This window comes from Rhinatrema bivittatum, chromosome 7, assembly GCF_901001135.1.
Source record: "Rhinatrema bivittatum chromosome 7, aRhiBiv1.1, whole genome shotgun sequence".
Taxonomy (NCBI): Eukaryota; Metazoa; Chordata; class Amphibia; order Gymnophiona; family Rhinatrematidae; genus Rhinatrema; species Rhinatrema bivittatum.
The window spans coordinates 135,591,500-135,604,543 of NC_042621.1; the positions used below are offsets into that span (position 1 = coordinate 135,591,500).

The window sequence follows — 13,044 nt, forward strand, 5'->3', positions numbered from 1 at the left end:
CCTTTTCCTCCAGGGGGGACAGGGAATATGGCTCCGAGCTGTTGAAGCCTGTCGAGAGTCTGGCGCCCAGCCGGACGCTTCCGAAGTCTGCAGGGAGAAATTAATTAGTGGTCTGGAAGATCCCAAGCAAATCCTAAAGCATAGCCTCGTTCGATTACTTCGAGGACCCACCGATCCAAAGTAATTTTGACCCATTCCTCGTAAAATAGGGACAGACGACCACCTAAATTGGGAACGGAGGAATGGGTCGGCTGCATCTCATTGCGAGGACTTTGGGACGGATCCTTGAGGGTTACCTTCCCAGAATGGCCGTCGTCCACAAAAGGAATGAGACCATGATTGAGATCTAGTGGAGGGACTTCTTTGAGAAGCCGCCCGCGGCTTGCTGTACCTGCGCTGCCCCCTGAAATGAGAGCACAAAGGAAAAAAAGGACTTGGACTGTTTAGGGTGGTCCTCAGGCAGCTTATGAATCTTGTTGTTGCCTAAAGATTTGGTAAGCTGTTCCAGGTCCTCCCCAAAAAGCAACTTACCCTTGAATGGGAGAGTGCCCAACTGAGATTTAGAAGAGGAGTCTGCCGCCCAATTTCACAGCCAGAGAGGGCATCTGGCCGACACCGCTGAAACCATGGCTCTGGCCTGCACCCTGAAGAGATCATAGAGGGCATCAGCCCCATACGCAACCACAGCCTCCAGCCACTCTGCCTGTTCTGCCTCTGCAGACGGGTGGTCCTGGGTGCTGAGTAGTTGTTGAACCCACCTGAGACTTGCCCGCTGCATGAGACTGCTACAGACTGTCGCCCGAACACCAACTGCTAGAACTTCAAAGATCCTTTTGAGATAAGAAGAACATAAGAAATTGCCATACTGGATCAGACCAAAGGTCCATCAAGTCCAGCATCCTGTGTCCAACAGTGGCCAATTCCAAGTCACAAGTACCCAAACATTTAAAAGATCCCAAACTACTATTCCTTATTGATTAATAGTAGTTTTTGGACTTCTTTAGGAACTTATCCAAACTTATTTTTAAACTCAGCGACACTAACTTCACTAACCACATCCTCTGGCAATGAATTCTAGAGCTTAATTATGCATTGAGTGAAAAATAAATTTCTCCAATTTGTTTTGAATGAGCTACTTGCTAACTTCATGGAGTACCCCCTAGTCCTATTGTGTGAGAGAGTAAATAAATGATTTATATTTACCTGTTCAAGTCCTTTTATGATTTTGTAGACCGCTATCATATCCCACTTTAACAGTTCTCCAAGCTGAACAGCCCTAACCTCTTTAGCCTTTCCTCATAGGGGAGCTGTTCCATCCCCTTTATCATTGTGGTCGCCCTTCTCTGTACTTTCTCCAGTGCAACTATATCTTTTTTGAGATGCAGCAACCAGAATTCCACACAATATTCCAGGTGCGGTCTTCACCATGGAGTGATATGGAGGCATTATGACATCCACAGTTTTATTCACCATTCCCTTCCTAATAATTCCTAGTTTTGTTTGCTTTGTTGAGTGCCACAGCACACTGAGCCGACGATTTCAATGTATTATCCACTATGATGCCTAGATGTACCTCCAACTTCCAATCCTGAAGGTCCTTCAAAGCCATCGCTCCAACCACTGGGATGGTGGTTCTCTTTGTGACAGCGGAAACTGAAGCATCCACCTTAGGGACCTTGAGCATCTCTAGGCAGTGCTCTGCCCACTCATAAGCCGGATTCCGGAGCTTCCCGTTCCCGGAGAAGTAACTGCATTAGCATAGGATGAAAAGGGAAGGTAAGTGGAGGGGCTCTCAGTCCTGCCAGGACAGGGTCCACGTTACTGGAAACCGGGGTACTAGCGGCTTCTGCCGGAGGGGCATCTAAGCCCAACTCGGCTAGAACAAAAAGGGATGAGCGGATCCAGCTCCTCCCGTTGGAACAAGCGTAAGATGCGCGGGTTGTCCCCTTAGACCGGTGGATGCTGAGTTAAAGGATCTGCATCCAGATCAGGCTCCGGGAGCTGAAGAGGTGGGGTAGGAGGATCCAGCAGGTTTTGCGCCCCTGGTATGGAACGAACCTGATTAGTCCCCTGGGCGTCTGGGAACTTGGGTCCCTGGTCTGTAGATACCCTAGGCACCTTTGCAGGTGGAGGGCCTATAGGAACTGTCACAGGTGGGGGGGTCTTTGGGGGGGATCCTCCTGCTGCAGCAAGCTAGTGACATAAGCTCTGTGTAACAAAAGTACAAAATCAGTAGTAAAATGAGAAGGGGCTTTCCCTGGAATTGGAGGGGGGGGGTGGGATATCGTCCTGATGGTCCAGGATCAAATCCGGAGAGTCCACGGGGCTTAAATCCAGAGGTGATTGATGAACTACAGAATCCCTTCCCCCATCCGGCAAAGAAACAGGCTCGATATGTGCCGCAGGCTGGCTCTCCACATGTCGATACAAAATGGCGATCGAGGCATCGGGAGGGGGGAGGGGGAGGAGTTGCCGCAGGAACGGGAAAGTCCTTCTGTGCCTAGCCGCTGTGAGCCGGAGAGAGAGAAAACTGCTCTCCGCTCCTTTCCCCGTAAGCTGCTGGTCCTTGTCCAGGGTACTGATTAATAAAAAGTAAAAACCTTTCCTCTTTTTTTTTTATTTTTTTCCAGACAGCTTAAAGTGACAGAGGAATTTTATTTCTCTGACAACAAGAGACCCAAGGCATGAAACATCTCAGGGGTCTCAATGGGGGAGGGACTGGACCACCAGTATCACCCCAGAGCCAGGCAAGAAGCCACCGGGAAAAGGGTCCTAGGCTGAATAAATCAAGGGGACAGGACCCCTCTAGGCCTAAGCAAGAGTGAGGAGTCAGAACAAAACTGCTCCTGATGACTAAACTTTTTTTTTTTTTTTACTTTTTAAAACCTGGGAATTAAACCAATACTTGCTTGATCCTTTATAACTAGAGAAGGAGGAAGAAGAACTTCCGCAAACTAAAAACTGCTACAAAGAAATAGAACCACAGGTTCTGCTATCTGCATCTGCTGGAGACAGAGAAATACTGATGGGACACAGGGGGAGCACTGTCCTGATATAGGATACCTTTTGAGTTTTTCTCTGTCTCCATCTGCTGGAAAGTAGGCTCAACACACTGTCTGGACTGATCCGGGTATGTACAGGGAACCTCTCTCTATAATACACACAGGTTCGCTCTCTCTTTCACACACACATACACACAAGCTGCCTCTCACACACACAAATGTTGTCTCTCTCTCACACGCACACACACACACACACAAATGTTGTCTCTCTCAAACACACACACAAAACACACACAAATGTTCTCTCACACACACACACAAAACACACACAAATGTCTCACACACACACACAAAACACACACACAACACACACATGCTTTCTCTCTTTTATACACACACACAAGCTGCCTCTTTCTCACACACAAGCAAGCTCACTCTCACACACATACACAAGGCCTCACCCTCTCTTCTTTGGTCACTGCCACGCTGGTATGAGGTCCACCATAGGGTCTTCTTCTTGTTGGAAGGGAGCGGAACGCCCACCAGCTCATTATCAGCTCCATGGGGGATCTTTCCATTGCTGGCAGGGAATGGGAACCATGCTGGCACATCCTCCAGCAGTGCCCAAAGGATCTTTTTATTGCTGGCAGAGTGGGAACCCCGCCAGCAGCGCCTGCAGACACAAGGTCTTTTCATTACTAGCAGGGAGTGGGAATCTCATCAGCACCCCATCCTGGGATGCCGCAGTCTTCCTGCCAGTGGGGTGTGGGAACTCCACTGCCATTGGCATTCAAAATATAAAATGAGGTGGGCACCGCAGGGGTATTTTGCGGGATGCTTGCTGCTGCTTCCAAAATTTTGCCACCTGAAGCAGCTGCCTCAACCTGTTTCATTACAGAACTGCCCCTGCAACTAGTTAATTCCCTCTCTTACACTCCCTCAACCATAGCTGCTTCCCCTTTCACCTACTCTAACACCTGCTCTTATTGCCTAGTATTGCTAATGCAATGGGTGATGGGTAGCAACAGGTCAACACTGTCCCGAAGCATAGCATGGCTGATGCCATAGCCTTCACTACCCCCCGCTATGGTACCAAATCCCTTGTTGTCACCACTGTGGGAAAATCTCAAGGGAAAGACCCTCAGGGGATTTCCCGGATGCCACTAAATTGGCATTGTATGCCTCCGCTAAAGTCTATGTCAAAAAACAAAGAAAAATTTCTAATACCATGCAATCAGCACATGCGTGCCCAATTTTATAAGTGGCATGCGCATGTGCAGGCAGGTGCCCCATTCGCACATGTGGAGGGGGGGAATTTTTTAATTATGTGCAGAGATGTAATCAGCATTTTTCCCAGTTCCCTCCCTGTCCGCTCCAATTAAGGAGTAGACTGGGAAGGAACTTCCCTAACACTAACCCTATATCTTTCCTCCTTCTTTCCCTCTCCTCCCCAACCCCTAAACTAAACTTATTTATCCCCAACTTTTTTTTTTTTAATGCTTACTGCTCCTCCAGCAGCAAAGGACAAAATTTTGAGATTTTGTCCTTTGAATTTCAGAGATTGGAACAGTAAATTGAAGGATGTGAGTCGTGTTTAAATTGTTTGTTGATTCTACATTAGATTGAGTTTTGATAACTCTGCGTGGGAGTGAGTCTTGTGAAGGTTAGTAGGTTGTTTAAAGCTTTCTATGATTTAATGATTGGAGTTAGTTATAGGTGGTGAGAGAACATTAAGCATATTATGTTTTTTTGACAGACATAGAAAATTATGACATTTGGTGTTTTGATGAGTCCCTGATGAAGCCCCGGTGGGGGTGAAACAAGGTGTCTTTGTTGGACATAGCGCATGTTGAAGAGTGAAGGCGAATCTAGTCCCTGTGGAGAAACGGGACGGATTCAGGATACAGTGTCTGTTGAAGAATGAAGGTTATTTAGTCCCTGTGAAGAAACGGGACGGATCCAGTACATAGTGTGATGTTGAATGAAAAATGTATACAACTCTTTGTGAAGCAATAGGACTGACGTATCCCCACACAGAACAAAATAAGTAGAGAAGGATGTATAAAGTTACATTTTTTGAAAATTTATATAGAAATTGATGGTGTACTGTGAAAAAATCGCTGGTGCACTGTGGGGATACTCCAATGTGTATTAGAGAAAAGTCGGGTGAGAACAACATACTATGATACATTGTAATATCTAGTGTGTCACATTGTTGCTTGATGTTTACCTTTTAATGGTGTGTATGGAGTGAGTGAATGTGATTAGTTAGTTTTAACTCTGTCTAGTGAGAATCATGTTTTTATATTAATAATAAAAAATATGTTTTGCATGATATGATTATAGTGTATAGTAGATTCTCTCATTGTGTATATTGTGCTGTAACTCGAGAGAACGAGTGAAAATATATCCCTGGTGTTGTGTTTACTGCTCCTCCAGAGCAGAACTAAACTCCCCACGCCGGCTGGGGAGACCATACCCCCAGTCCGCCCCTTTTAGCAGGCCCGGCACTTCTGCGCTTATTGGGGGTTACACGCGTGGCCGGGCCCATTCTAAAATGTGCGTGGCACACGCACATGGCTTTGAAAATTTGGGCTTTTGGTTTTTCCCCCATTCTCTGTCTATGGGAAAAATGCTTCATAAATGAGGCTTAGTCTGGTTGTCCTACATATTGATTGGCTTAGACAGGAAGTATTAGTTTAGAGGAATGAACACCCTACCATCATTTTCCCTTACAATGGATTCCACTGTTCTTCTTTACAACCCATGGAAAAATACCATACAAAGGATACTATAAGGTGTTGATATGCAAACTTTTTCTCTTATGTTGGCAAACCACAGAGGCTGAAGGGCCTGCATCAGCACTCCTCACTGAAAGGCCTACATTAACACTTCATGCTGAGTTTGCATAAACATTCTCAGCATTTTTGCCTATCTCGTTCTGAACAGACACAGAGTCTGCATTTCTTAAGCTGTTGTTTTTACAGACTTACTCTTAGCTTCTGCCCTAGATACAGTATGATCGTTTGACATAGAACCCGGCACAGCATGAGAGATTGTAGCCATAGCAACGTAGGCATGCACGCAGGCAACATGTATCAGCTCGTAGGACGTATTAACCAATCATATATTGTATAGTAGATGCTGTGGAATTCTGTAACTCGATATAATAAAAACAACATCCTCAGACTGGGATCAGAGGATGATGGCTCCCTAAGAATCCTGTCTGACGTGCCTCTTCTTTCCCTGCGTTGCTACAATAAGGTGTGCTAGGCTTTTACCATTAGTCTCTATAGCTCACATTGGGTTTTAAATAGAAATGAAGAGGCCAATTTTCAAAGGGTTTAGGCTCCTAACTTTTACAGTTAAGTCCCTAAATTGGCCCTTTTGAAAATTCACAATGGCTGAATTGCAAACATAGGCTCCCAGTTTCACTAGATGCCTAAATTTAGGACCCTAAAAAAGTGGGGATGGAGTTATCGTAAGTTAGGGGAATAATTAGGTATGCAACCTAGGATTCTAATTGTAGGCAAATGAATAGCAGCCCTAAATTTAGGGGTCTAATTTTTAGGGACATATATTTAGGTGAATTTTCAGCTGAAAATTTAGGTCCCTAAATTTAAGAGCTCAGTTTTGTTTTGTTTTTAAATATTGGCCTCAAAATATTTAGCAATGTGCATCTAAATCTGACAACTTGGAGTTACTTGCAGCCCCTACTCATAAGCTCAGGAATGGCTTAGAACCAATGTTCCCTCTAATTTTAGAAAGGCTAGATGTGCAAAGATTTTCTTTTGTTCAACTTTATATAAGCTGAGTTCAAATCTGCACTATGAGCCAATATGATGCAAATATCAGGCTTTCTTATGCGCACTGAGGTAGATTTCATCACTTATAAGGACTATGATTCTTTACTGATGTCAATTTACCTATGAATACCGCTGAATGTGTTTGTGACAGCACTCCCCCCTAACCCCAAGCCACCTGATTCAAAGTGCCCCACTACAGTGGTACATATGTAAAGTGTGTCAGACTGAATCTATACAAAGGTGCTCTCTCTCTCTCTCTCATGTAAACACTGTAGAAGTATGTGTGGCAACAGTACTTTAAATGCCATGTGCATACTTGCTAAAATTAGGTATATTTTTGTTCGTGCTGCATAACATACTTTTATGGCCTTGTGCCTTTTAAAATTTACCCGACTATGTTTTGCCATGCTCACAGGATTCACAACCTATGTGTGCACACATAGCTTAGAGGGAAAAGTGCTTAGAAGCATGTTTTATCGGTTCTAATCATATAGCGCTAGAAATGACAATCGCACTGCAGTTCCTAGATATCGCACCTTGACTCTATGCCTTCTCTTCTGCATTTCCATTTGCAGGCGATGCTTCTGTTCCACCTCCTCCTTCAGTTTCTTCTGAAGCTGCCCTTGCTGCTGCTTCATCAGCTGCACGTTCCTTTCCAGTTCCAGAATTCGTGTCTGGCTCTGAGAAGACAGTGACACCAGCTTTTCTGTGGCCTGTTTCTTCTTCTTCAGGACCTGCCAAAGGTAGGAAATATCAGAAACAGTATGGCAAAGGAATACAGAACCTTGCATCAACAGGTCAGGTCAGTAGTAACCACAAGTCATTACCATCTGCAAACTGCTAGCATTTTATTTATTTATTTATAAATTGCTTTCCAGTTTTTGCAATAAAAGCTTCCAAAGCGATGTACAAAAGAAATAAATTTTGTCACAAAGTCAGATGATTAAGACCAGAGCAGCATGTAAGTTTTGATGCAGAGATTTGTGTATTGTATATTTTTATTTTGTGCGGTTTGAATTTTTATTATTATTTTTTTGTACATCACTTAGATTCATGTTAAACGATTCATAAACTTTAATAAAGATAAAACAAAATTACAATATTATTATAAAACCAAACAAAACATCCTCAAAACAATGGAAAGTCCATATGCAAGAAGGCTGTGGACAAGTAACACCAAGAACTGATGGACAAGTATATCACCAAGAACCACCATCACAACTAATACTGATCAGTGGACCAGTATACAGTTTCAACAAAGAGCTCAGAATTGATTGATGATGCACAGTCCAGATGTATTCCACACATTAAGAAAGGTGGAAAGAAGGCAAAACGATCACTGGCATGGTTAAAAGGGGAGGTGAAAGAAGCTATTTTAGCCAAAAGATCTTCATTCAAAAATTGGAAGAAGGATCCAACAGAAGAAAATAGGATAATGCATAAGCATTGGCAAGTTAAATGTAAGACATTGATAAGACAGGCTAAGAGAGAATTTGAAAAGAAGTTGGCCATAGAGGCAAAAACTCACAGTAAAAACCTTTTAAAATCTATCCGAAGCAGAAAGCCTGTAAGGGAGTCAGTTGGACCGTTAGATAATCGAGGGGTTAAAGAGGCAATTAGAGAAGATAAGGCCATCGTGGAAAGATTAAATGATTTTTTTGCTTCGGTGTTTACTGAAGAGGATGTTGGGGAGATACCCGTATCAGTTTTCATGGGTAATGATTCAGATGGACTGAACCAAATCAAGAAGATGTGGTAGGCCTGATTGACAAACTGAGGAGTAGTAAATCACCTGGACTGGATGGTATACACCCCAGGGTTCTGAAGGAACTCAAAAATTAAATTTCAGACCTATTAGTAAAAATTTGTAACCTATCATTAAAATCATCCATTGTACCTGAAGACTGGAAGGTGACTAATGTAACCCCTGTTATGAAAGTGGACCCCTGTTTCGAGGTAGATAGCTACCGTCGAAGGGCGAGGCCGCTCGGACTGGAGAGGCTTGATAGAAGACTTCACCCTGGAAGCACGCAACCCCCCCAGGAGGAGCCTGTAGAGGTCCGACCGCTGGGTCTTAGGCTACTCCTCTGAAGACTGAAAAAAGGTCTGGATGCAGGCACCTCCTGCAGGTCGTGGGTTCCAGACGGCTGTTGCCTCCAGCAGGTCGTAGCAGTCTAAGGACGGAGTCGTAGAAGAGTCCAAAGCCGGTCCGAGGTTCGAGACCGGCTTTGGACCGGCGAGAACCGAGCACAGTACTCCAGGTGAGGCCTCACCAAGGACCTGTACAAGGGGATAATCACTTCCCTTTTCTTACTCGATATTCCTCTCTCTATGCAGCTCAGTATTCTTCTGGCTTTAGCTATCGCCTTGTCACATTGTTTTGCCAACTTCAGATCGTTAGACACTATCACCCCAAGGTCTCTCTCCTGCTCCGTGCACATAATCGGTTGTCTGCACCCATGGTTGAACACTTTAGCATTGGAACATACATTTGAGGACTTCCATTTCTGTTTGATAGCCCAATTGACTCAGCACAGGCAAGGTGGAGATTTCTCCTTCCATTTTCTACAACTAGAACAGAAATGGGTTTACCGATTGAAACTTTAGCATCCAAAGATGCTATTCTAGTATAGTTATAATGGTACACTATATACCATCTCATTTGAATTGCTGTTCATGTTAACAAAGTTCATTCTGTTGAAGGCTGTGATGTCAGACGTACGACGCGTTTTTAGAAGCACCGCCATCTTTTAAATACTGCAATAGAATCGGATCGGTTTTCTGCCACTTTCTTTAATGGTGATGGAGATCGGGTGATCCAACTGAAGCGTGCCATTCTACAAGAAAACTCCCCACTGTCAGATAAGTCCCCCTGATGCAGGGAAACCGAAACGCCAGCTGACATCGGGGTTTTGTTTTTTCTGCTTTCATGCTGATTTTTCTGAACGTTGTGTTGTTTTTTGATGCATACTAAAAATATATATATATAAAACATTACTTGATTTCTGAACACTACTCTGACTATCCTTAAACTTCTTTGGGTGGATGATCAAGAGGTCTGGGCAACCACCTTTGAGGTGGTCTTTCACTCGTTTCCCTGCTTGCTGACACCCTTATTCACATTGAAATTATCTTTGTTACTAAATAATACGTGCGTGCTTTTTTGACATAGTGTTTTGGCTCCTGGTCTTTTGGTGGATCTGGATATAGCAAATGTTGCTTACCTGATGTAACAGGTGTTCTCACAGGACAGCAGGATGTTAGTCCTCACAAATGGGTGACATCGAGGATGGAGCCCACCACGGAAAACTTCTGTCAAAGTTTAAACAGAACTTTGACTGGCCCCTACTGGGCATGCCCAGCAAGGCACTGACCCTGCAGCCAGCAGGGGTCTCCCTTCAGTCTGATTTTCAAAGCTACAGGCAGTGCCTAGAAAGTAAAAACAAAACGAACCCAACACCGCGGGGTGGCGGGCGGGTTTCGTGAGGACTAACATCCTGCTGTCCTGTGAGAACACCTGTTACATCAGGTAAGCAACATTTGCTTTCTCACAGGACAAGCAGGATGGTTGTCCTCACAAATGGGTGAGTACCGAGCTGAGGATGTCCTGACTTGCACCAAATGCACCCAACGACGTGCAACAGGCAGTACAAGTGGGGTGGAATTTGGGAAAGGGCATCCGCACCCTACCGGGAAGGTGGAAGGGTGTTGGTACATCAGGTTGGAAAAAGGTTACGCAAGACAGATTGGCCGAAGATGGAGTCCTGTCTTCCAGCTTTGTCCAAACAATAGTGGGCTGCAAAGGTATGGAGAGAACTCCAGGTTGCAGCCCTGCAGATGTCAGGAAGCGGCACCGATCGAAGGTGTGCCACTGACGTCGCCATGGCCCTCACAGAGTGTGCTTTGACACGGTCTTGGAAAGGAATGCCAGCCTGCTCATAGCAGAAAGAAATGCAGTCCGCCAACCAGGAGGAAAGAGCCTGCTTACCCACAGGTTGTCCTAACTTGTTAGGATGGAAAGAGACGAATAATTGAGTGCTCTTCCTGTGAGAAACTGTACGGTCTAGGTAAAAGGCTAGAGCTCGTTTACAGTCTAGGGTATGCAGGGTCTGTTCTCCAGAGTTGGAGTGGGGCCTGGGAAAAAAGATAGGTAGTATAATGGATTGATTGATATGAAACTCAGAAACTACCTTAGGTAAAAATTTAGGGTGAGTGCGGAGTACCGCCCGGTCCTGCAGGAGTTTAGTGTAAGGCGGATAGGTAACTAGGGCCTGTAATTCACTAACCCTGCGAGCTGAAGTGATAGCCAAAAGGAATAACACTTTCCATGTGAGATACTTTAACTCACAGGAGTGCAGAGGTTCGAAAGGAGGTTTCATTAGACGACCAAGAACCAGATTAAGGTCCCAGGATGGGGCCGGAGGCCGTAAGGGTGGCTTCAGATGGAGCAAGCCTTTAAGAAAACGTGTTACTAGGGGTTGTACTGAAATAGGGACACCCTGTACACCTTTATGGAAGGCGGCTACCGCACTGACATGCATCCTAATGGAAGAGGTTTTAAGACCTGATTCAGAGAGATGCCATAAATAGTCCAAGAATTTGGAAATTGGACAGGAAAGGGGATCAAGGGACTGAGAAGTGCACCATGATGTGTACCTTTTCCATTTGTATGAGTAAGACTTTCTTGTGGAAGGCTTTCGTGAAGCTATCAGGACTCGAGAAACGGAATCTGAAAGGTTGAAAGGCTGAAGGACTAACCTTTCAACATCCATGCCGTCAGGGACAAGGCTTGGAGGTTGGGATGGAGGAGGCATCCGTCGTTTTGAGTGAGCAGATGCGGGTCCTTTCCCAGAGGAATGTGCCTGCGGATGGAGAGATCCTGGAGTATTGGAAACCATACTTGGCGTGGCCAGTAAGGTGCTATCAGGATCATGGTTCCTCCGTCCTGGCGTAGCTTCACGAGAGTCTTTGACACAAGAGGAAGTGGGGGGAATGCGTAGAGCAGACCGGTTGTCCACTTGAGGGAGAATGCATCCCTCGGCCGAGAGTTCTGGCTCCGAATGAGAGAGCAGTAATCGTCCACTTTGTGGTTCTGAGGGGACGCAAAGAGGTCTATGCGGGGAGAACCCCACTTGTGAAACAGAGAGGTCGCTACCAGAGGATCGAGTGACCACTCGTGCGGTCGGAAGACACGGCTCAGCCGGTCTGCCAATACATTGTCTACTCCCGGCAGGTAAGTGGCCCTGAGGTACATAGAGTGGGAGAGGGCTTCCGCCCAGATCTGCGCAGCTTCCTGACACAGAAGGAAGGAGCCTGTGCCTCCCTGCTTGTTTATGTACCACATGGCCACTTGGTTGTCCGTCTGGATTAAGATTATCTGATGAAAGAGATGATCTTTGAAAGTGCGGAGCGCATAGCGGATTGCTCGAAGTTCCAGGAAATTGATCTGGTGTTCGGCTTCCTCGTTGGACCATAACCCTTGGGTTTGAAAATTGTCCACATGGGCCCCCCAACCGATGTGGGAAGCGTCGGTGGTTAGGATAACTTGCGGATCCGGTGGAAGAAAGGGTAAGCCCTGAAGGAGGTTGACCTGAGTCGTCCACCAAGTTAAGGATAGGCGCAGCGCTTGTGTGACTGTGATTATGGAGGACAGAGGCTGAAAAGCTTGAATCCATTGTTGTCGTAGAGTCCATTGTGTTACCCTCATGGCTAGTCTGGTCATGGGAGTGACTTGAACAGAGGATGCCATGTGTCCTAGGAGAACTAGGAATTGGCGAGCTGTGGCAGTGTCTTGAGACTGGAGCTGGTGAGCTAGGGACATGAGAGTTTGGACCCGTTGTAGCGGAAGGTAGGCCTTTGCCTGTAAGGTGTCCAAGTCTGCCCCAATGAAAGATAAGGTTTGAGATGGGACGAAGCAAGATTTCTCGTAATTGACAAGAAACCCTAAGGAAAGGAGTGTGTTGATTGTCAATTGTAGGGAGGACCGGGCAATCTGAGGGGTGGAGGCCCTGATCAGCCAGTCGTCCAGATAGGGGTATACGTGGACACCTTCCTTCCTGAGGAATGCTGCTACAACTACGAGGCATTTGGTGAAGACCCGTGGAGCAGATGCCAGACCGAAAGGCAGTACTCGGTATTGATAATGGTCGCGGCCTACGAGAAACCGCAGATATTTGCGATGGGATTGTGTTATCGCAATATGGGTATAAGCTTCCTTGAGGTCGAGGGAGCACAGC

General features: G+C 45.6%; 1 protein-coding gene across 1 annotated transcript in view; it reads right to left on the bottom strand.

The window, feature by feature from the left end:
* Positions 1-13,044, bottom strand: part of KIF7 (kinesin family member 7) — a 170,744-nt gene that overhangs the window by 61,867 nt on the left and 95,833 nt on the right. The window contains exon 11 of the mRNA XM_029609223.1: positions 7,345-7,542. Within this exon, the coding sequence (XP_029465083.1) occupies positions 7,345-7,542 (198 nt within the window). The remainder of the gene's footprint in view (positions 1-7,344; positions 7,543-13,044) is intronic.